This window comes from Budorcas taxicolor, chromosome 5, assembly GCF_023091745.1.
Source record: "Budorcas taxicolor isolate Tak-1 chromosome 5, Takin1.1, whole genome shotgun sequence".
In the NCBI taxonomy this organism is placed as follows: Eukaryota; Metazoa; Chordata; class Mammalia; order Artiodactyla; family Bovidae; genus Budorcas; species Budorcas taxicolor.
In genome coordinates this window covers 134035005-134060480 of record NC_068914.1, presented here as the reverse complement: position 1 = coordinate 134060480, position 25476 = coordinate 134035005, and the positions used below count along the sequence as shown (strand labels likewise).

At 36.7% G+C, this 25476-nt stretch overlaps 1 protein-coding gene across 1 annotated transcript in view; it reads left to right on the top strand.

Moving 5' to 3' along the window:
* AEBP2 (AE binding protein 2) overlaps positions 1-25476 on the top strand; it is a 62942-nt gene that overhangs the window by 22338 nt on the left and 15128 nt on the right. Inside the window, exons 2-3 of the mRNA XM_052640355.1 lie at positions 657-864; positions 8645-8752. Of these exons, the coding sequence (XP_052496315.1) occupies positions 657-864; positions 8645-8752 (316 nt within the window). The remainder of the gene's footprint in view (positions 1-656; positions 865-8644; positions 8753-25476) is intronic.

The window sequence follows — 25476 nt, the reverse complement described above, 5'->3', positions numbered from 1 at the left end:
AGGTGCCTAAGACTTTGAAAAAAATTGAGGACCAGCAAAGTACTTTTTGGACTTTGGTAAAATCAGAGAAACTTTTCTTGCACTTAGTTCTCTCTTTTGCTTTTTTATTAAGAGGGAAAATACAGCAAAATTTCCCAACTGCTTTGCGATGGAAAGAGGTAGGATGTGGTAGTAGTTGTCTTCTCAGGTTAGTGAATGGAAGAAAAGACCAACAAGTGATTTGCAACACTGTAAAGATAATCTTTTGAATTTAAATTATTTGCAGCTGGAAACTTTATTATTTTATCATGCTTCTTAGAACTCTTGAAGGGGTGGAATGTGGTGAGCTGTGTATGTGTGTTGGTTTGTTTTCTGTGGGGTATGGTGTTGGGGACTTCATGTCTGCCAAAAGTTGCTTAAATTATTCCATGGCTAGTTTGAGGTACTAGTTTTTCTTTGCCTTGATTTGCAATTTATTGCAAATAGTATTTATTTGAAATTTAGTTTTAGAGAATAATTATTTGAAACTAATTTTAAAGCATATTGTTTTCTGGTGGAAAATATGGGTCATATGCTTTATGGGGCAGAATGTCAAGTGGTAATCTTAATTATTTATAAGATCATATTCATGTTAGTGAACTTCTAGGAATAACACAGCCTTTTTTCTTCTTTTGTAGCATAAGCAGTACTATAATGGATGTAGACAGCACAATTTCCAGTGGGCGTTCAACTCCAGCAATGATGAATGGACAAGGAAGCACTACTTCTTCAAGCAAAAATATTGCCTATAATTGTTGTTGGGACCAGTGCCAGGCTTGCTTCACCTCTAGTCCAGATCTGGCAGATCACATCCGTTCCATACATGTAGATGGTCAGCGAGGAGGGGTTGGTTTTGTCATTTCTTTTTTTCACTCCCTGTTTTCATTAGTTTTTATTAATTTGTATTTGCTAGTTAGGCTTTTTTTTTCTAAGTAGTTTTGAAAAATTTTTATTTTTCAAATGTTTTATTTTTTCAAATGTTTTTTCCCTTTTATTTACTTTCCACATATTTGATTGAATCAAATTAAATAGAACATATTATGTGTTGGATTTTAATTTGCTCTTAGGTGTATTACTTTGAAGAAATTAGACTTTTTAAAATATGGTGGGAGTATTGTAAATGAATACTGTGTATCTCAAGGTTCTGATGTTTTGAGTTGAAGGCTTTTAGCAATTGGCATTCTTAGGGCTTTCTGTTGTTAGAGTGGTCTTAAATTGTCCCTGATGCTGAAATTAACTGGAAAAACTATTGGTGTCAGGATTGGTATATACAATCCTGTTAAATGGCTATCTGTACTCATTATTTGTGACTATTGATCATCTTTCCCAGGTCTTGTCAGAGCTCACTTAGTATTGACCTATAAACTTTTAGGAATCCATTTAGTTGTGTCAGTTCATATAATTTTTAATGAATAGTAAGTAAAGAGCTAAAGCAAATTAGGTGAGTCACAGCATAATGGACCAAAATATTTGTAAAATTGATAGTACAATACATACTTATCAACTTTATCTAGATTTTTGTCTTGAATAGTTAACCATTCTTAGTATGTTTTTTAGAAATTTAATGTCACATTTTTAAGTACAGATAATTTATTAGGCCATACACTGCCTATCAGGGAGTCTCTGGTGGCTCAGACGGTAAAGCGTCTGCCTGCAATGCAGGAGACCCAGGTTCAATTTCTGGGTCTGGAAGATCCCCTGGAGAAGGAAATGGCAATCCGCTCCAGCACTCTTGCCTGGAAAATCCCATGGACGGAGCAACCTGATAGGCTACAGGAGCAGCCTGATAGGCTACAGTCCATGGGGTCGCAAAGAGTCGGACACGACTGAGTGACTTCACTCACTCACTCACACTGCTTATCAGTATGGTATCACTATTGAGATACACTAATACTAACATGATTAAAATCTTAAGTAAGTGGGTAACTGTTTCCAAGGTAGTATTAATATTTAGATTGTATTACTGATCTTTTTTTAAAAAGCATACAGCCATAATAGGGACTCTTAACATTTTTACCAGTGGTATTGCATTATAAATTTCTTTTAAAAAATATTTACTGTTATCACAATATGTTACAATGTTTCAGCATTCTTTCAGTTACTTGTATAACGGAACATATGTCTCATTATTAGATTTAATACATACGGGGTCTGGGTAGATATCAGAGAGTGTATTAACATTATTGACTGGGATTTTTGCAGAAGATAACATGTATGTTTGGCAATGTGTTATGTAAGTGAATATTGAAACACTCTGGTCAATAACATTTGGGTAACAAAAGACATCTCTGGTCACTAAGTTGCTAATGAACTCTGCCCATCATGTGGTATTTTCACTGCATAACCCAGCTCAGTGGTTAAGCTGCTTTTGTAACAGTCTTTATTTCCCCTCGTGTATATCCCTTGGTTTCTTGGTCATTACAGAGTTGCCTTTTGTAAACCAGTGCTTGGAGTCACCTGTTATATCACCAAGGCAGTCCTGTGAACCATGGCATGATGCTTTATAGTCACTCAACTTGGCAGCTACATGCAGGATCCCAGGCTCGGCAGGCATGATCTCTTAGTAGTAATAGGAGACTTTCACATTTCTAAGTCTTGATCCTACAAGTTGAGTTGTCACACAACCTTTATGAGAATGTTTTCAGCCTTTTACAGATTTGTAGGAAAAATGGAGTTACAGACTGAATGTGTAATGTAATCACTGCACCTGCATGTATCTTACTGATATTACAGAGCCGGGCGTGAAGTTTTGGTATTTCTACTTTAAACTTGTTGAAACGGAAACCCCCCATGTCATTTCTTGAGTGCTTATTCATAAAATTACTTTATTACAAATAATAAGATTCTCTGGCTAATTTTAAGAGTAATTCTATTTTGACTTAAGAAAGGAGTTCTGATCTTTGAAGGACATTAGTTGCTAAACTACAGACTTAAAGGCTCAGCTAAATGAACAAAATATATTTCATTATATTCCCATTATTTTTTGCGTACCAGACTTAAGCTTTCATAATGAAAATTTGAACGAGAATTTGAAAACTTGATGCGTTGTGTGCTCAGTCGCTTCAGTCGTGTCCGACTCTGTGCAGCCCCGTGGAGTGTAGCCTACTAGGCTCCTCTGTCCGTGCAATTCTCCAGGCAGAGCTACTGGAGTGGATTGCCATGCCCTCTATGGGATCTTCCTGACCCGGGATTGAACCTACATCTGTGTCTCCTGCATTGCAGGCAGATTCTTTACCACTGAGCCACCAGAGAAGCCCAAAACTTGATTACTGCTAAATAATTTAGGAAATCTCAATCTGGTTTGTGCTTTAAAATAGAGTAGTTATGTTATGGCCATACCACCCTGAATACGCCTGATTTCAGCTACAATTGAGTAGTTGTTAATTTTTTTTTTTTAATGACCTCTTTGAAAGGATATTTAAAAAAAATCATTTTAATTATTTTTAAGTGTGCACTTCAGTGGCATTATTAAGTACATTCACATTGCTCTGCAATGATTACTATCCCTCTCTGTAACTCTTTTATCGTCCCATACTGAAATCTGTACCTATTAAATAATACCTCCCTAATCCTCCCTTCTGCTAACCGCTAGTAACCATGGTCCTACTTTCTGTCTTTAAATTTGACTATTCTCGCTTTCTCTCCTGTATAGTGGAAAACAGCTGATTTTGATGACATTTTTAAAGAGTTTTTAATTCTCTTCTTTCTACCCCAAATGTGAAACTGTCACAGTGGAGCAGAAACAAGTGAGGAAAATTATTGGCAACTCTAGAGGGTTTTATGTTTCTAGTTACTGAAAGATGACAGTTCTTCTGGAGCAGTAAGGTAGCAAGATCTACATCCTGCATTAATTCCTGTTCTTTTTCTCATCCCACTCTGCTGTTCACCCTGGGAAAACAAAAACTGTAACAGCTTAGTAACTTCTTTACCTGCCTTAAGCTATTTATGTTGCCATGCCATGTGGACTTTAATTGTATTTGGAGGCTGAAGGCAAGTGGAATTTTAAGGTTTCTTAACCTTTTGATATGTCAGAGTGGGTGGATACTTAATCCTATAGTAAAAGTTAAACTTATCATTTAAGCACCTTTTTTTCTTGAATATACCTTTTTTTTAAAAAAGTCATGAAAGTACTTTCTTTTCTATAAAATAAAGACAGGCAAGAAAAAACTTAATCTTTTTTTGTTCAGTAAAACAGAATTATGTTCTTGGGTTCATACTTCCATGCATGACTGGATTTCAGAAACTAGACCGAGCTATTTTGCTAGTCAAATTTCAAAGGCCTGTGTCCTCTTATTACACACGTAAGTCTTGGTAGAAGGGGAACTTCATCTTGTAGGATTTCAGTGGTTCAGTAAGATCCATTAATGTACTGGTTTTTTTTTTTTCCCTTGTCTTAACTATTTCTCACTTTAAAAACAGTTGCCAGAAAGAAATCTGTTTATCAGGGGTGCTCTTACACGTGTTATTTTTATTAAGTTTACTTTTGTATATGTTCTTTGGTGTGCTTGAGGCAAGAGGGCCAGAGGGATATTTTGGGGGAGGTGATGACAGGGTATTACTATTTGGAGAGTTGAATGAGTTACCTTGATGTTACATAAAATTAGGCTTGTAGACTCTCATGGTTACTTTGAATGCTGCTAGGAAATGGGGTCAATCTTAGGAGGTCAGATTGAGTTTTGATTGCCAGTCTGATATCACTAGATTCTGAATACAACATTAAATTGGGCATATCTTTTGCAATAAATGAGGGATGTTTTTTCCTTTTATTGTGAGAACTTACCAAATAGTTGTCCTCTGTTTATTAAATATCTTTTAACAGAGGAAATTGAAAATGTTAACACATTTAATGTGGTTAAAAATTACAGAATACAAAATTATAGCCTTCATTTTACATCTTGAAAGAGTAGACTGATTAGAGACAAAATAATTAGATATAAAAAAACATTTACTTCTTTTATATGTTCACATTTTGTGAAAAACTGAAATAATTTTTTTCTAAGAGCTTAAAGGAACCTTAAGATCATCCATTCAACCCCTTCCTGACTTTATTTTAGATTGTCTGTCTCTTATTTAATATAAAATCTTTTTGTATCATTTTACTACAGAAGGAATGTAATTATTTAGTAAAAGTAGGGTTTTTTTAACTCCCTTTGAGGATGTAAATTATATTGCTTACTGGCTCTACTTAGACTATTACACTGATTTTACTTTACCAGTAGTAACAGAATTTTCCTTTCACATGCTTATTAGACTTTGTTAGGTTGTGTTGTATTATTTTGCAGTGAGTCTTATTTACTTAATTTTTTGATGGATTCATTTATGCACTTCATGTATGATATGTTGGTAATCAGGCGTAAGTGCATTTATTTTTACTGTCACACAACCCATCATAGGTGTAGAACTTGTGGTGTTATTATTGTTTAGTCTCTCAGTTGTCTGACTCTTTTGTGACCCCGTAGACTGTACGGGCTCCTCTGTCCGTGGGATTTCCCAGGCAAGAATACTGGAGTAAATTGCCATTTCCTTCTCCAGGGGATCATCCTGACCCCAGGGATTGAACTCAGGTCTCTTGCATTGCAGGAGATTTTTACTGTCTTAGCTACCAGGGAAGCCCATGCATACATTCAGGTAAATACTCTAGTTCAGGAAAATTGACCAAAGTAAGGAGACTAGGACTACCCTCGGTTTGTACAAGCTTCTTCATTTTAGGCCTTTTGGAGGGGACCCCTGATGGTAAAGCTGACCTGTTCTGGCAGTAATGGGCAAGGTTTTTAGAGGAGTTCTTAACAGAAAGCCTGAACTTCCCTCTAACACTGAAATTTTAGACTTCTTCATCTTAGAAGTTAGGTCATTGTAAATCTGAAGTTGGTAGTAGAAAAATATTCTTTTAATGGCCATGCGCCGTTTTTTTCCTTGGAGAGTCTGTCAGAAAAAAATTGGCAGCAGTTATTTTGAGAAGGGACCTCCAGTGTCTAATGTAAACCCAAGTTTTCTGTTAACTAGTCCTGAGAGAAAATATTATCTTGTATTTTCATTGTGTTCTGGACTTACAACAAGTGTGTGCTCGTAGCATCTATTTGGTGACAAAGGAAATAGAGACATAAGTTCTTTGAAGATTGTGTAGCTGCAAAATAAGAAAGGGCTGGATAGAGTTTAGGTTGTTTACTTTTGTCCTGTTTGTTATCTCTAATACAGCCTGTTTTAACTAAGCCAGTGTATCATGAAAGACTGGACTATGAACCTCAGTGTTGTAATTAACATAGTTAGATCTTAATTCATTTTAAGATAGTTTGGAGGAACCATGTCAGATTTTCTTCTTGAATAATTCCATTCATATTGAGCTGTAATGTTTTCAGTGTTAATTTTTACAATGAGACAGTTTCTAAAAATGGAGTAAATGTTTTTCATATGTTGTGCATACAGAAAGTCTCAGATCAAATACCCCTTTGTCAGATTTTGGACTGGACTTAAGGAAATTTAGCTCTTTAAAGATTTGTGGTTTTGGGGAATACTTGATGATGGATTTTTAGTGCCCATTTTGTGTATCAAGATTATCCTTATGCAAGTTTACTTCTCCGCTGTCCCCTCAGAGTAGTTTTCAGGTATTAATATGCCACATAGCTAAACATAGTTTGCTTTGATTTCTTTACACTTAACTCATTTCCTATAAAATTCACTAGGTTGAAGGTTATGGTTTTTCTTTGAACCTGAAGGTGTTGCTGCCCTAATAGTGTTACTGGACATTATTCCATCTAGAAGGATAGACCATACCTGTTCACACTAGAGGCTGTTATCTGATGGAATCACATGGCCGGTAATTGCCTCCTATTAGTGACTTCACTTTCACTTTTTACTTTAATCTATTGGAGAAGGAAATGGCAACCCACTCCAGTATTCTTGCCTGGAGAATCCCAGGGACAGAGGAGCCTAGTGGGCTGCCGTCTGTGGGGTCGCACAGAGTCGGACACGACTGAAGTGACTTAGCAGCAGCAGCAGCAGTGTTTGTTCAGAGAAAAAAGAATTAGAAATCAGACATGGTTGGTTCTCCCAACTGTAGCTGTTGAGTAGGGACAGAATGTGAGTATTTACATTGTTGTTTCTTTGAGAGTAACTCAGCACAGGCATTTCTTAAGTGTTCTAACAATTCTTTACTGTTAATTTTTTTTTTTTTTTTGTATAACTGAGATTAATTTTGTTCCCAAATACTTGCTTTAGGACATACCTGTTTGTGTATGACTTGTGAAAGCGTTTTAAGCCAGTCTGTTTATTACTTGGATTGAAAATTTAAGACTGAGTCTTTGTATTCTTGAGTTAGGAAATTGATAGGATTGATATCCACATATGATTATTAAACACTGAATTAGTCTTCACAGCATATTGGTATACCTTTAAAGACTTCTCTACATTCATTAAAAAGTGGCTTTTAATTTTGGGAACTTTAGGAATCATTTTATAAACATGTACTAGGGTCAGGAATTTTGTATTTTTTAAGGAATTTTAAATATTGAGGAGGAAATGTGACATCATATCTGCTTAACTAAAAGAAACTAGCAAATGCATTAAGCACAGCAATAACAGTGTTATCGCATTGTGAAATGGTTTTGAGTAAAAATTGATCTAAGTTATTTTAGACTGTTTTTCTAGATTTCTAAAAATTTTCCTTCAAACATACTGTTTACTGATTGTTTACTCAGTCCTGTGTGTATCTTTGTTTTGTTCTATATGCAGTACATTATAATCTGCAAAGTGTGGCTCTATTCATAATTGTTGTAACCTTAGAAAAGAACAGAGCCTATAAATGGTTCTTTGAATGTAATTGTTACTGTAGGTTCATACTTCTTTTACGAATGATGGGGAGCAGTTTTCAGTTTGATAAAAATAGAATCAGTCAAAAAAAATTGGTATCTCAGTGTAGGAAGATGGTAAAAATCATGTTAGTTGTTAACCCAGGCATACTCAGTTACCTGAACCCAACAATGTGGGTCTATTATTATAGAGTAACTGCTGTCATAGCTTCTGCAACTGTATTAATTTTAGCATTCTGTATTAGATTTTGCTCCATAATCAAGACAATTGGGAATCATTTTAAATAAATCAAAACAATATAAACATATTGGTATGCATTTGAGAATAGGAAATCAAGAGCAGCAAAATTATGATTGGAAAATTTGTTTACTCATTTTTTGAAGGTGAAACTATCGGTAACTACCAGTTGACTTTTGATTTATTGTCGTCATTTCTTTATACCTTTATATATTCCTAATATTTACAGTTAGTACATGCTTGTTCCTTCATGCAGTAAACAAAAAATTAAATTATGGTCCATTGTTCTAGTTCTTAGGACTGTATTGTTAATATTTTGTAGATTTCCTTCTGAATGGCTCATTGGGATTGGTATATCAGTTCCTTATTGAGGGAGTGGACAGCAGCCTTAAAGGGGAATGGTTAAAACTGTGCCTCATGTGGGAGGTTCAGAAAGTACCTACAGTAAGCGTATTGATTGACTGGTACATTCAATGTCTCTTTGTCAATTGAAGACTTGGCAGCATGTTTATTTGAATTTACAGGGAATAAAAGTCCCTGTTGAAAAAAGTGATGAAAATGATTATGGCTCTTCTGTTAACAGGTGTTTGTTTGCTTATGGAAAGGCTGTAAAGTATATAACACTCCATCAACCAGCCAGAGTTGGTTACAGAGGCACATGCTGACGCACAGCGGAGACAAACCTTTTAAGGTAAGTAAGAGTTTTTCTTCTTAACTTCACGTTGACACGTTTCTTAATAGGCATACTTTTGCCCTCCTAAAAATTTTTCAAAGAACCATTTGTTTTAATATTTCTGCAGATGCATGCGATTTTATAAAGTAGATGAAGGTAAAGATAATTTAATCTGACTTTTATAATTTGAAAACCAGAAAAAAGTCAGTGTGGAGGTAGGGTCTTTGCACAGCTAGTAGGCAGAGTAGCACCTTGAATGGATGTCTTTAAAACTGATTGGTTGTGGTTAGTACCTTGTACTCTAATTATGTTTTCTCAGTGGCATAGGTTTCAGCCTTTTTAATTGGCGAATAGTCCTGATTATTACATGAAAAAATTTTGAAATTGTGGAGCATTAAAGGATTTGATTTCTTTCCCTCACTTTGAGATCGTGTTGCTAAGCTTAGTCATAAATTACCGTGTCAAATAGATGTATTTGGGAAATTCTGAGCAATTTCATGTAAAAATGATTTTTCGTTTTATCCCCATAAAAAGTTAAAATATTTTGCTTTGTAACTATGGAAAGCATATACCATAGAGATGAAAAGTTTGTCTTTAAAGAAGTTTAGTAGTTGTTAAATACAGTGTCTACTGGTATATATTAATAAACACTGCTGTGCCAGAAACTCACTTTGGGTTTCATTAGAGGAGTAGGTAATTCGTGTGCATTTTCTTTTTTAATTACTTAATTTTCCTGGAAAAGACAATCATTAACAATTTTAAGAAATTTATAAAGAAAATTTATATTCAGAAATCTTTATACCTTTCTTATTTTCTCTCCTGAATATATAATTGTTCTTCTTAATTACTGATGAATTCTTTATGGAACTACAAGTAGATTCATATGTAGTATCGTTATGCTTCTGCTTACACAATATCTAATAAATTATATACTCTCTGTATCTTATTTTTTATAAACTTTATATTTTAGAGCAGTTTTAGTTTTACAGAAACATTACAAAGATTAGAGTTCCCTTATGTCCTGTACCAAGTTTCTCCCATTATCAAGAATTTTATTGTGTGTATGTGTACCTTGCTTGTGTAACATGCTTTGTAGTAGAGATCTTTTCATATCTGTTCATAAAGAATATTCTCTTTTTAACAGCTTCTTAGTATTCCATTGTGTGACTATAGCCGTTCATTTAACCAAACTTGTATAGCTGCTTCGGTCGATTTCAGTCCTGTGCTGTTGCAAGTAGTGGAAAAGCTATATAACCACTGATAATTTTAATAAATATTGCCGCACTGCCTCGCTGGGGGTTGTGCCTTTATCAGCAATGTTAGTGTCTGCTTTCTTAACAGCTTTGTTAAGAGGGTTTTGTCAAACTTTTATATTTTTGCCAATCTAATAGGTGAGAAATTGCATCCTGATGTAGTGGTTGTCTCATCAATTGCATCCCTCTCCTCCCCTTAAGATTTATTTTGGTCTTCCCTGGTGGCTCAGTTGGTAAAGAATCCACCTGCAATGCAGGAGACCTGGGTTTGATCCCTGGGTTGGGAAGATCCGCTGGAGGAGGGTGTGGCAACCCACTCCAGTACTCTTGCCTGGAGAATCCCCAAGGACAGAGGAGCCTGGCGGGCTGCAGTCCATGAGGTGGCAAAGAGTCAGACTCAGTTCAGTGACTAAGCCTAGCGCAGCACAGCACAAGATGGATTTATCTGGTTTTGACTACTGTGGGTCTTCCTGCTGTGCACAGACTTTTTCTAGTTGCGGGGAAGGTGCAGGGGTGGGGCTGCACATTGTTGCGGTGCTGGAGCTGCTCATGTGGCTTCTCTTGTGGAGCCCAGGCTCTAGAGCACAGGCTTAGTTGTTCCGCCACATGTGGGCTCTTCCCAGCCCAGGAATAAAACCTTTGTCCCCTGCATTGGCAGGCAGATTCTTAGCCACTAGACCACCAGGGAAGTTCCCAGCTTGTGGGATCTTAGTTCCCTGACCAAAGATTGAACCTTGGTCCCCCCAAAATAAAAGCGCCAAGTTTTAACCACTGCACTGCCAGGGAATTAATTCCCTCCCCTGATGTAGTTTTAATTTGGTTTTCCTTTATTATCAGTGAAATAGGGCATCTTTTCATATGTTTAACCAACCATTTGGATTTTTTTTTCTTTATTCTCTAAAAAATAGTCTCATTGAGCTTTCTGTTGGCATGTGTGTTCTGTAACATTAACCTCCTAGTCTTCCCTCTTCTCATACTGCAGGTTCTGGTCCTCATGTGACCTGGGACAGTTTTTTGAACTTCCTGTCTAACTTACTGGTAATAGTGGTTACCTCATAGAACTGGTGGCTTCCCTGATGGCTCAGACGGTAAAGCGTCTGCCTACAATGCGGGAGACCTGGGTTTGATCCCTGGGTTGGGAATTTCCCCTGGAGAAGGAAATGGCAACCCACTCCAGTACTTGTATCTGGAAAATCCCATGGACAGAGGAGCCTGGTAGGCTACAGTCCATGGGGTCGCAAAGAGTGGGACACGACTGAGCGACTTCACTTCGTAGAACTGTATGGTATATAGTAAATGTAAGAGCTTATTGTTAAAAGTAAGAGAATCATTTACTTTCCCATTATGTTCCTTTCCATATATTTTTCTTTAAGGCAGCCATTCTTTTACTGGTTGGTTGCAGCCATTCTTTTACTGGTTGGTTATGATGTTCAAGTTAATTTCACAGTCCATAGAAATGAATTTTTTCCCCCAAATCTCTTTTTAGAAGCTGTGGAAGAGTTTCATTGAAGAGGGGGAAAGAAACTGTCTTTAAAAGACAAGTTAAAGGGTATGATTTAGTGAGGCATTGTTCTGTAAATAGTAGGAGCCATTTGATTCCAAAAAGCTTTTGTTGATATTTGCATTACATAGCATTGTGCTAGACATTGGAAAGCAGGATGAATGAGAATGGAGACCTCTGCCCTTTAGAGAACTTTTTTTCTTTAGGATTTTACGGATCTAAGTAGGTTTTAGTAATAAAATGTCTTCAGTTCAGTGCAGTAGCGACCCCATGGACGCCAGACTTCCCTGTCCATCACCAACTCCCGCAGCTTGCTCAAGCTCATGTCCATCAAGTCGGTGATGCCATCCAGCCATCTCATCCACTGTCATCCCCTTCTCCTGCCTTCAGTCTTTCCCAGCATCCAGAGTCTTTTCCTGTGAGTCAGTTCTTTGCACCAGGTGGCCAAAGTATTGGAGTTTCAGCTTCAGCATCAGTCCTTCCAATGAATATTCAGGACTGATTTCCTTTAGGATGGACTGGTCAGATCTCCTTGCAGTCCAAGGGACTCTAAAGAGTCTTCTCCAACACCACATTTCAAAAACATCAGTTCTTTGTCACTCAGCTTTCTTTGTAGTCCACTCTCACATCCATACATGACTACTGGAAAAACCGTAGGTTTGAGTAGACAGACCTTTGTTGGCAAAGTAATGTCTTTGCTTTTCTAATATGCTGTCTAGATTTTGTCATAGCTCTTCTTCCAAGGAGCAAATATCTTTTAATTTCGAGGCTGCTGTCACCATATGCAGAGATTTTGGAGCCCAGGAAAATAACAAAAGTCATTGATTCGTTGTCATTCAGTTGCTAAGTCACCTCTGATTCTTTGCAACCCCATGGACTGCAGCATGCCAGGCTCCTGTGCCGTCCACTATCTAATAAAATGTTAAGTGGCAATAAATATCTGTCAAAAGGTTCTCTGGAAACATGGATTAGTGACCAATTAATGGGACTGGGAAAGAGTAGTAGAAGTTGAGTGGGAGTTGACTACAGAAAGGGGATCGTGTGATGATTCTTGAGACAACTCCCTTTGGAAATATTTTTTTTAAGTTGTAACATATCACAGTGTACATTTAAGTGTTTCAGTTCAGTTCAGTCGCTCAGTCGTGTCCGACTCTGCGACCCCATGAATCACAGCACGCCAGGCCTCCCTGTCCATCACCACCTCCCGGAGTTCACTCAGACTCACGTCCATCAAGTCAGTGATGCCATCCAGCCATCTCATCCTCTGTCGTTCCCTTCTCCTCCTGCCCCCAATCCCTCCCAGCTTCAGAGTCTTTTCCAGTGAGTCAACTCTTCGCATGAGGTGGCCAGAGTACTGGAGTTTCAGCTTTAGCATCATTCCTTCCAAAGAAATCCCAGGGCTGATCTCCTTCAGAAGGGACTGGTTGGATCTCCTTGCAGTCCAAGGGACTCTCAAGAGTCTTCTCCAACACCACAGTTGAAAAGCATCAATTCTTCAGCGCTCAGCCTTCTGCACAGTCCAACTCTCACATCCATACATGACCACAGGAAAAACCATAGTCTTGACTAGATGGACCTTAGTCGGCAAAGTAATGTCTCTGCTTTTCAATTTGCTATCTAGGTTGGTCATAACTTTTCTTCCAAGGAGTAAGCATGTTTTAATTTCATGGCTGCAGTCACCATCTGCAGTGATTTTGGAGCCCCCAAAAATAAAGTCTGACACTGTTTCCACTGTTTGCCCATCTGAAGTATACTTAAGTATTTCATATGTTTGTATGTACCTGTGTAACCACCATTCCGATAAGGAATATTTTCACTCCTTCCCTTAGACCAGATTATGATTTCTATCATCTTGACTTAGTTGTATCAGCTTCTGTGTCTGGCTGTTTTCACTCAACAAAACAGCAGTGAGATTTGTCCTGTTGTAGGTTGTTATCTTATTTAGTCATTAAGTTGTGTCTGATTCCTTTGTGACCCCATAGACTGTAGCCCGCCAGCCCCTCTGTCCGTGGGAGTCTCCAGGCAAGAATAGTGCAGTGGGTTGCCATTTCCTCCTCCAGGGAATCTTCCTGAGCGCATGTCTTCTGCATTGCAGGCAGATTCTTTACTGCTGAACCATCGGGGAAGTTCCCTGTGTACCAGTCATTTAAAAAAACAGTTGCTGTGTAGTATTCCAGTGTACAGTAAACCATAGTTTATTCTTTCTCCTTCTGATGGGCAAGTTGGTTGTTTCTAGTCTTTGGCTGTTACTAATCAAGCTGTCTTAAACATACTCTTCCACATGTCTTCTGATGGTAGACATGTACTCATTTCTCTTGGTTGTATAGTTAGGAGTGGAATTACTGAGTCACAGATAAGTGTATATTTAGCTCTAGAAACTACAGACTCTTTTCCAAATTGGTCATACATTTTATGTTCCCACCAGCAGTGAATGAGAGTTTTAGTTGCTCTAGATCTTGATATTTGCCATCTTGTTAATTTTAGCCGCTCTAGTGTCCATTTAGTGGTATCCCATTGTGACTTTAATTTTTACTTCCCTGCTGAGTAATGGTTGAACACATTTTCAAAGGCTTTGGCTATCTGAATTTCCTCTTTTGGGTGAAGTGCCTATTCAAACCCTTTTTTATTTTATGGAATGATTTGTTTTTATTATTATATAAAATTTTATATATGTTTTGGATGTAAGTACTTTGACAGATATATGTATTTGAATGCCAGTCTGTCTTTGGTTATCCTTTTTACCTTTTCCTAACAGGATTTTTTGAAGAATAGTTTCAGCTTAAGTGAAGTCTAATCTATCAATTTTTTCATGGTTAGTGTTTCTTGTATTGTGTTTAAAACTTTGCCAATCCTCGGTATATGAAGATGAGGAGGATCTTACAGAGAATAGTTTTGTCTTATAGTGATAGAGGAGATTATTTCAAGAGGTGTGTGTGTGTATATATCAGTTCAGTTCGGTTGCTCAGTCCTGTCTGACTCCTTGCAGTCCAAGGGACGCTCAAGAGTCTTCTCCAGCGCCACAGTTCAAAGCATCAGTTCTTTGGCACTAGCTTTCTTCATAGTCCAGCTCTCACATCCATACCTGACTACTGGAAAAACCATCCCTTTGAATTGATGGACCTTTGTTGGCAAAGTATTGTCTCTGCTTTTTAGTGTGCTGTCTAGGTTTATAATTTTCTTATCTAAATACTTAACAAGTATATAATTAAGTAGTTTTTAGTGTATTCATAGGTTTCTTTAACTGTCACTACTACTTAAGAAATACATGATTTTGAAAAAAAGACAAGCATAAAAGAGTAAGTGAACTATTTAAGGAATAACATGCAGTTTCATATATTCAGTGATACTTTATGGTGACGATTTGAAATCGTTAAAAAAATTCTGAGTAGTAAGCTTGGACTGTCTGGAAACTAAGTATAAAAGCAATTGGTTGCAAAATGTCTTTCCATACTTTTATTATCTTACGATCTGTCTGGAATCCAGTTATTACAAGGAGTTAACATGATTTATTTTGTCTTTTATATTTACCATATGTTTCAAGCATTTGCCAAGGAGTTCAGTTTTATTCCTATCTTAAGCAGCCTTGATGTTGGCTGCTCTGGTTTGGTGGTTTGTGTGTGGAATAATTGATAGATTGATCTTGATGAGGGATTTTTAGAAATTGACACTGTCTTTACTGAAAACATCTAAAGTTATTTTTTTGTAAATTTATTTAATTGGAGGCTGATTACTTTATAATACTGTAGTGTTTTTTGTCATACATTGACATGACTCAGCCATGGGCGTACATGAGTCCCCCATCCTGAACCCCCCTCCCACCTCCCTCCCCATCGTATCCCTCAGGGTCGTCCCAGGGCACCAGCTCTGAGCACCCTGTCTCATGCGTCAAACCTGGACTGGTCATCTGCTTCACATGTGGTAATACACGTTTCAATGCTATTCTCTCACATCATCCCACCCTCACCTTCTCCCACAGAGTCCAAAAGTCTGTTCTTTACATCTGTGTCTCTTTTGTTGTCTTGCATATAGGGTCATCATTACCATCTTTCTGAATTCCATATATGAATGTTATTATACTGTATTGGTGTTTTTCTTTATGACTTACTTCACTCTGTATAATAGGCTCCAGTTTCATCCACCTCATTAGAACTGATTCAAATGCATTCTTTTCAATAGCTGCATAATATTCCATTGTGTATATGTACTGTAGCTTTCTTATCCATTCATCTCCCAACAGACATCTAGGTTGCTTCCATGTCCTGGCTATTGTAAACAGTGCTGAGATGAACAGTGGAGCACACATTTCTCTTTCAGTTCTGGTTGATTGTTGAGAATGAAGCCTAAACAGAGAGAAGGGATGGAAGATAGGAAAAGAAAGGGCTAGTATAGTGTTGCTGGCTACAACAGACTGTGACCATACACAGCCAACAAAGCTTTGTCTTAATTCCTAATTATTGCTTGCTCTTCTCCTGCACTCTGTCAGATTGAAGTGTGTTACAAAAGTCATGCTTGCTTCAGTTTAAGAAATCTGATTTTGAAAAGTTTACTGTAAATATAATCTAACATTTATTATATTTGACTTCTTAGTATATGTGTACAAAGTAAAGAAATAAATGGAGTCAGTTTGCACCTACATGGTTGAATCTCTTTTTTTTCGGCTGCGCCACACGGCTTGGGGGAATCTTAGCTCCTTCACCAGAGGTTGAGCCCATACCCTTGGCAGTGGAACCATGGTTTCCTCTAACCACTGGACTGTCCCCAGGGAATTCTCTAGCCTACCTTTTTAGTTTTGTATTGGACATCATTTCAGGTTATTTAGTATTTCTGTAGAATAGTTTCCCTATATTTTATTTAATCATTCCTTAATGGGCTTTTTTGGTCCAGTTTTTCACAATATAACCTACGAGCTCATTTTTATACACTACTTTTGTGAGCTAATATAAATTCCTAGAAGCTCTTTTGCTAAGTCAAATAGTATATGTCTAAGCTTGCTTTTGAAAGATACTGTTAAATTCTGCAGAAAAACGTACCAATTTATATTCGCACCAGCAGTGTTAGAATATAGTAGTGTCTGTTTCCCAACAGCCTTTTTGAGGCTTGTTATTTATTCTCTTTTATTTTGCCAGTCTGCCAGTGTATGGTAATACCTGTCTACTTGCATACCATGCAAGTACATATAATGTAAATACAGTGTAAATACTTTCCTATATATTCACATTGTTTTTCCCCCATGTTAATTATTTTTGTATTTTTAGGATGGAAAACTTTTTGAGTTTACTCATTATTCTCATTATTCTTTTTTATAGGGTAGGAAAAATATTTCCTTCCTGTGATAGGAGTCAAATATTTCCCCCATTTTGACCTTTTTCTAAAGTGCAAATTTTTTAAACTTATAATTTTGAAAATTTTCAGCTTGCAAAAAAGATGGGAAAACTCCCATGTATTTCTCTCTCTCACAGGTATGTGTAAAGAAGGAACTCCCATATACCCTTTAGCCAGATTAACCATTTTGCCACATTTGCTTTCTCTCTGTCCATCTCTCCATCTGTCTTCGTCCCTCCCATCTCTCTCTCTCCTTTCCTCCCTTGTTTCTTGCACACACACACTTGACACACTACACTGTTTGGAGGAGCCATTTAAGAGGAGCAGTAGCCCTAAATTCTTCAGGGTGTGTATTTCCTAGGAACACTCATTTATATAACCTTAGTACAGTTACCAAGATCCAGAAATTTAACATTGATGCTATTAGCTATTCAGATTTCACTGACTGTCCCAGTAATGTCCTTCATAGCCATTTTTTTCTCTTTGTTTAGAATTCAGTTGAGCATCATGCATTACATTTAGTTTTCACAACGCTTTGAAACTTAGTTTCCTCAGCCTTTCTTTATGTTTTATGGCAGTAATATTTTTGAGGAGTATAAATGTTTTATTTTGTAGTATATTCCCTATTTGGGAGTTATTTGATGTGGTCAGATTCAGTTTATGTCTTTTTGGAGAAAATAAAAATTCTCACTATTATCACTTCAGGGAATACTTGATAAGAGTTTGTTCCATCATAGATGAGGTTACCTAGCCTCACTTGGTTAAGGAGGAATTTCCAGGTTCTCTACCACAAACTTTTCATTTGTATCTCTACAATTGATAATCAGTTTTTGGAGGGACACTTTGAATCTATATAAATAATATTGTTGCCCATGAGAACTAGTTTTAGTATCCATTGATGCTTCTTGCCTGAATCATTTATTACTATGAGGTTTGTTACAAAATGAGTATTTTTCTAACTTCGTTGCCATCTGAATTTATTTGTTGATACTCTGTTTTCAGAGCTTTCTACCCATTGTTCTATCATGTAGCTACAGAATGGACTCATGTATTGTTATTCTTAAGCTTGTAATACATGGCTGTCATTTTGATGTTCATCTAATACAGATTTTTACATATTGAATTTTATCAGTGTTTGCTCATGTGGCTTCTGGGGCAGCTGTCTCAAGATTAAAGATTCAGATGATAAAAGTCTGTTTGAGTTTTTTTGGTAATGGCAAAGGTTAGAAACGAAAAGTCCAGAAAGACCTAATTGAGTTGATACGGGAAATAAATGAAAGTCACTGATGTGTTGTTTAGGTTTAAACTGAATTTTATATTTCCTATGCTTGTTTTGCGCTCGATGATAAAAAAGTTAATGTCATATGAAAATAATCTTGTTAGCTCATTATCAGATTTTAGTATTATAAAATCATACTCCTGAAATGCAGATATAGTTTTTTCTTTTAATAATGTTTATCTTGTATAATGAAAATGCAAAGATTATTCCTTAATAAGCAAGCGCCTTCCTTGCACCCCCTCGCCACATTCATGTTGTCTTGTATATATACCCCTGCTTTGTGTGTGCCTTTAGAGTTTGTGTGAGGGGAGTTGCTGTTGCCATTTTGTTAAATGTAGTGAAACCTTCTATTATTAAAGTTTGAAAAACATTACATGTGTTAATAGGACTAGGGTTTTGAAATTATTTCTGCTGTTCTCTGGTCTTTATTTTCAGTGGTGATTTTCATTCTCCTTGGTCATTTGGTATTAAGCTTTATCATGGCTAATTGACCTCAGCTCACCGTTTTTAGTAATATTTTACTTAACTGAAGAAAATAAAAATTAGTCATACACAGCATGTTTGGTGATGGTTTTGATTTCCATTTTGCCAGTGTGACAGTTACTTGTCTGGACAAATTTGTATAGTGTGATAGAAATTACATAGTTGTACTTTTCAGATAGTCTCTATAGTTTTCTTTTTATTTCTATATGTTTCTACTCTAGTATTTCTGTTTACTTTGAACACAGTACTTGTAGTCACTTAGTTGTCATGGGCTAATGTATTTATTGGGCTTCCTTGGTGGCTCAGATTAAAGCGTCTGCCGATGTATTTATTACAGTATTTATTATTATAACTTTTCCTCAGCAGCTAGTCTGCCGCAGCACAATATGTTCTTTCATAATAGTGACATATCTGAATGACTTCTCATTGTGATAGAGTATTGCTCGAAAAACTTAAGACTTTCTTTCAGACCTGATACACGAAATAGCCAGTCGTTTTAAGTGTTTTGGAGTCAGAACGTAGCCTAAATTGTGATAAAGAAAACAGAAATTTCATCAGATCAGGATTAAACTATTGTATCCTTGTTAACTGTGCGTGTCTTACAGTTGTGCATATAAGCAAATTGTGGTAATTGTTACAAGACACAGTGATGCCAGTATTATTACATCATTCACTGTGATGGGTAATGAAAAAGTTCCTTCTTCAGTTCCTTTGTAATGTGTTTGATAATGGTAGTTTATCGTGATAATTTAAAAAATTTTTTGCTTTTTCTCTCCAGTTTTATTGAGATATAATTGACAAATGAAATTCTAAGATATTTAAAGTCCACATTGTGATGATTGGATATGCATTACAATTCCAAAAGGATTCCATCCATTTAGTTAATTAACACATCCATCACCTCACAGATATTTTATATATATATTACATTATATATGTATGTATATTTTGGGGGGGTGAGAATATTTTACTTTTCAACATTCTCTGTAGTAATACAAAACTTTAAGCACCCTGTTCTGTCTTTAATTCTCCTTTGTCTTTGTATGTCTCTGTGTTTGAAGCACTCATTTTACCTAGCCTTGGCAGCCAGGTTTTAGGAGGTTTCCACTGACCAAAGATGGTACAATTTGAATATAAATAAGGAAAATAAGTGTAATGAAGATGATGATACTGAAAAACAAAACATGATTCCTTAACACACACACACCCCTACCCACACACACACCCATGAAACTAATTGGTCACTGGTAGGGAATGGTAGGGATCTGGTTATTTGGAAATCTAAGAAGAGTCTTGTGGTCATTCTTCTTTGACTATATGAGCTGTGCCACTGGGTATTCAAATTCTGGTGCCCGAGTTGCGCCCGTGACCAATTAGAATCTTCTTGATGTGCTGCTGGTTGCTCCTTTATTTAAAAAAATCTTTCTGGTGATTTGGATGTGCACCTGGGCTTAAGAACTCTTTATGTGGCTGTGATGGATCTTTGTGTTGCATGTGGGCTTTCTCTAGTTGGGGCGGGCGGGGGCCACTCCAATTGCGTTGCATGGGTTTCTCATTATGGTGACTTCTCTTGCTGCAGGGCATAGGCTCTAGGCGAGCAAGCTCAGTAGTTGTGGTTCGTAGGCCTAGTTGCTTCACAGCATATGGAATGCTCTTGGACCAGGGATTGAAGCATGTCCCCTCATTGGCAGGCAGATTGTTATCCACTGTACCACCAGGGAAATCCAAGAACTTCTGTTTACAAAGGTTTTCTCTTATGAGAGGACCCTGTAAGAGAAGTACCACTTACTACAACACTGGGTGAACGTGGTTAGTTACCAAAACTGATAATTAAACATCATTTCTCTAGTGAATGAGGATACCAGCTCAAAGCTCTTTGAAAGGAGGGGTGGGGGGAAAGCACAGGGAAGAAAGATGTATGTTCTGTTTACTCTGTGAATGTTGCATATGGGGTCTTGGTTTTTATTAACTTACTCTTTCCTCTCTGGTCCTCCTTGATGCCACACTTGCCTGTTCCTCATCCCCGTCGAAACTCAGTGGCTGTTCCTTCGGAGTCTGCTTTGCTGTTCTGCCTCACTTTTGAATGTTGGAGACTGCTGTCAAAAACTCTCACCCTAAGTGTTTTTATCTTATCAAGTTCTTTGGTTTTAAATACTCTGTATATTCTGCTTACTTCTAGATGTTTACATCTAGCCCTAATTTTCCCTCTTGGATTCCAGAATAGAATATTCAGTTTGGATGTCTTATGGAGCATTTCGAACTTAATATGTACAGAAGCTTGGTTTTCCATTTCAACCATGGTTCTATTTTAGACTCAGTAAATAGTAAGATCTTCCATCCAGTGACCCTGACTTTAAGAGTCCTTGATTATTCTTGATTCTTCTCTCGACTTCTCATATACTGCCCCCGTATACATTCCCAAATCCTATCAATTTGCTTGCCTCTCAGTGTATTGTGGATACTATTACTACTTCTCATTGTGCTCTTGTATTATTCATCTCCCAGTTCATCTTCTAAGGTTCACTTACTTATTGCTATTTGAAATCCTTGGTAACTCCTCCATCTCTGTAAATGAAAACATCCATATTTCTTAGCATGATGTATAATATCATATCTGATACTTATCTGCTTCTCTCTTCTCATTTATTCCTTCACTATATCTTCATAGGAATTGTGTCCCAGCCAAATACTGAACTACTTGTACATCTCAAATGGATCTCCTTTTGCCCTGCTTGTGGTTTTGTTTAGGCTGTGCTTTCTACCAGAGAATGTTAAAAACTTTGTTCCAGAAAATTTTTAAAGTTACAGAAAATGTGCAAAGATAGTACAGAGAGTACTCATACCTTCACCCCATTCTTTCCCCCAATGTTATCATCTCACGTACTGTGGTACATTTGTCAAAACTAAGAAACCAACGTTTGTACCTGGAATTTTTGTTTTCTTTAAGATTACTTGCTAATAAATACTCCTGTATGTTCTCTTTTCTGCTCTGTGTTTCAGTAGCCCCTTGTAGATTTTTATAGCACTTACGGGAATATGACCATGAATGACAGTCTTGGTGCTGCTTCATTTGAACAACTCTGTTTGAAAAAACTGTCATTCCATGTTTCAAACTTTGTAACAGCTACATGCCCACAATAGCAGCTAACAAATGTTTCAGTGGATTCAAGAGAGAACATTTGAAACACTTTTCCAACCACCAGTTTTTCCCCTGATTGTTGAAATGAGTTTGCTTTTTTTTTGAAAATCAGCACCATGTGTGGTAGCTAATGTTCAGTGGTCATTGTTGTATGTGTGGATGAAACATTGACTATTTGAACAGTAAAGTCACTCAACACCATGAAGTACTTGTGTTACGAGGAGTGAATGCACTAAGACCATTTGAGGCAACAGATTTGTCTCTCACCTTGTTGTCCGTGATAAACACTAAATGAGTGGAATTGATTAGTGACGTTTAAAATTTCTGTTAGGGTAAATGAATTTGTGTTTTAGTGAAAGGTGTGTGATTCTGTTGTATTTGTTTTCATTGAAAGTGCTCTTTTCTGTCATTCTAAATTCTCCTTTACTCTATGTTTTCTTTTTAGGATTTGTTTTTGAGTCTTTGTTTATTTTTTGATTCTTGATTGATGAGTAATCAAAACCAAAGATAAAATAATTTTCTATTAGGATTCTCATTGTTGATTTTATTTCCTGAGCATTGAATCATTGCTGATTAAAATAAACTTGAGGTATTTACTCTCTTAGTTCTAGGTACTACCAGGGCTTATTTTTTGCAGTTGTGAAGAAATCTAGGACAAAATGAATCTGTTAATTTATTCAAATCCTTGTAATTAAGGATAATCCTGGGTGGATTTGTATGACAAAATCCCTAGAAATTTAAACCTGGGGAGTTGGATCTGAACAGTTATTGTCATTGCTGCCTTAATTATAGTCAAGTAGCAATTCTAAAATTTGGAATCTGGAATTTGTCCATAAATTTGTTTGAATAACCAGAACTCAAGCAAGAATCTAAGGGTAAAACTGTTTTATTTACTGCATTCCTTGAAGTATCTGTCACATGGGGCACAAAATATGTAATTGACACATGTTTCTTTGGGACTTCACTGTTGGTCCAGTTGCTGAGACTGTGAGCTCCTAAGGCAGGGGGCCTGGGTTCGCTTCCTGGTCAGGGAACTAGATACCATATGCAGCAACTAAGACTCAGTGCAGCCAGATAAATAATAAAGTATGTTTTTAGAATAGGTGTTAGGAAATACAGGGGTTATCTCTTTTAAAATGGAAAAGCAAGAAAAATCACTACTGCACGTCTTAGTCTATGGCAGTACTGTACAGTTTAACAGAAATGACGTGTGAACTGAATGTGTTATTTAATATTTAAAAATTTTCAATGCTGTTAAAATACTTGAAACAAGTAAAAATGAAAATAATTTAAATAACATCTTTGAATGAATGAATGAATTCGCTCAGTCATGTCAGACTCTTCGCGACCCCATGAACTGCAGCCCAGCAGGGTCCTCTGTCCATGGGATTTTCCAGGCAAGAATACTGGAGCGGGGTGCCGTTTCCTTCTCCAGAGTATCTTCTCAACCCAGGGATGGAACTCTGTGTCTCCCACACCTATTTGATCATTTTAGCGTCTTGTCAGTATACATAGTTAATAAGACCTTTTGCATTTTCTGGTACTAAATCTTCCCCATTTGGTGTGCAGTTTATACTTGCAACACTTTTTAAAAATTTGAACTAGCCGCATGTCAAGGACTCAGTAGCTCTGTGTGTCTAATGACTGGCATGTATTGAACAGTGCATAACTAACTATTCAGGGTGATTCTCCTTCAGCACTCTTCATTCAGGCTCTGAACACTTCCATCTATATTTATTTTATTTTTTAACCGTTTTTTAATTGAAGTATTGTTATTTGCACTGTTAAGTATAGGTATACAAACTGATTCAGTTAGACATACATACATATATTCTTTTTCAGATTCTTTTCCATTATAGGTTATCACAAGACATTGAATAAACAGTAGGTCTTTGTTGTTAATCTGTTTGATACATGGTAGTGTGTGTATGTTAACTCCAGTCTCCTACTAATTTATCCCCTCCCTCACTATCTATATTTAGATTTCATAAAATCTGCAGTTGGAGAATAGATTCACACACTCACGTTTTCTAACCATATTAAAATTTTTTTTTCAGTATTTAGAAGGAATTATCAGGTTTTAAATTAAAATGATTATTAAGGAAATAACAAGTGAAAACCACAGTGAGATTCCACTTCATACTCATTAGGATGGTTTTAATAAAATAAATGAAAAATGACAAGTCTGGGCAAGGATGTGGAGCTGTCCTTATAAACCTTGTATTTATTTGTAGGTTGTAAATGCACTAAATGCCACTGAATTATATACTTTAAAATGGTATGTTATATGAAATTGACCTCAAAAAGTTAATATAATTAAATAAAAATAAAAATTCAGTTTCTTCTGGTAGCATTATTTATAGTGGTAAGTAGCAGCATCTGACTAGTGGCTCGTGTAGTAGATGGTGGTATTTTCTGGCAGTGTGGTAATCTGCAGAAGATGGAAACTTTAAAAAGCATTATTCTTTTTTTTTGGTGCTCAAAACTACATGTAGTAAGATTTTAGGTTCCAAGAATTCAGCAACCGTCAGATGCCCAGCTTCTTTCTCAAGGCTAGCTGAGCCTTCTGTGATGTAGGCAATCCGAGGACCACACTTGATGAGTTGTAAGAATTAAATGAATTGTGAAGCCCTATATATGGCTAATTGTTTCTTTTCAAGGTTCCATAACTCTTTGTGCCTTAACCCTTGATGACAGTCCTTTGAAGTTGTCGCTTTATATATATATGTCTTGCTGATCACATATAAGCACTTTCAGTGCAAAAAGTATATCTTAACCATCCTTACACTTCTAGCATCTAATGTTGATAGTACTGAATATGGAATAGATAAATATTTGAACTAAAATCTTGAGTCATTCTTCTCTCTCTTAACCTAGTGTGCCCTTTAGAATGGTCAAAGGTTTTTGTTAGCAATACTGAGTACCATTGGAGTGCTTAACATGTCTCATATAGTGAAATGAGTAGAATAATTTTTAATGGTACTATGCAAGGATTTTGCTGTGAAGTGTTTCAGCCAGCACTGATTTTCATCAGAATCTGTAAGCCAATATATTTAGAGATAGCTATGATTTGCAGGATGCTTCTGGTAATGTATATATTCATAAGAGTATATTCTTCCCTTGAAAATGCGTGGAAAAGATGGGCTAGGATAAATTATCTAATTGTGATCTGAAAGTATGAGGATGTTCCTCACAGGAGCGTGAACTCTTTTCACATGGTCAGATTTAAAGAGATTTTGTGAATAAAGTTACGATCTTTACTAATAGAGGGCTGTTGGTCTGGAAGATCCCCTGGAGGAGGAAATGGCAACCTACTCCAGTATTCTTGCCTGGAAAATCCTATGGACCGAGAAACCTGGAGGGCTACAGTCCATGGGGTTGCAAAGATTCAGTTGCTTTTGTGAGCATGCACACACACACACACTCTCACTCTTACACTCTGTCTCCCTCCCTCTCCCTCTGCCGGGCTGTACTGTATTGTGCTTTTAGAAGTTTGAAATGTTAGCCGTATCGCAACTGAAAGACTACACACACTAGAGGGCAGTATTGTGGAAACATGTGGAGTCTTTTGTGGTATTAATCTAGAGAAATGTAAGTTGAACCATTTGGGAATAATGTGTTGAATACATTTAGTGGCATACATGGCAAATTTGCCTGCTTGTTTGGTTGTCAAGTCAGAAACTAAACAACTTGAATAAATCACTGATGGCAACCCCGCAGCAATCCAGTGTGGATTTTACTGTTTGAGGATCACTTTTGGAAAAT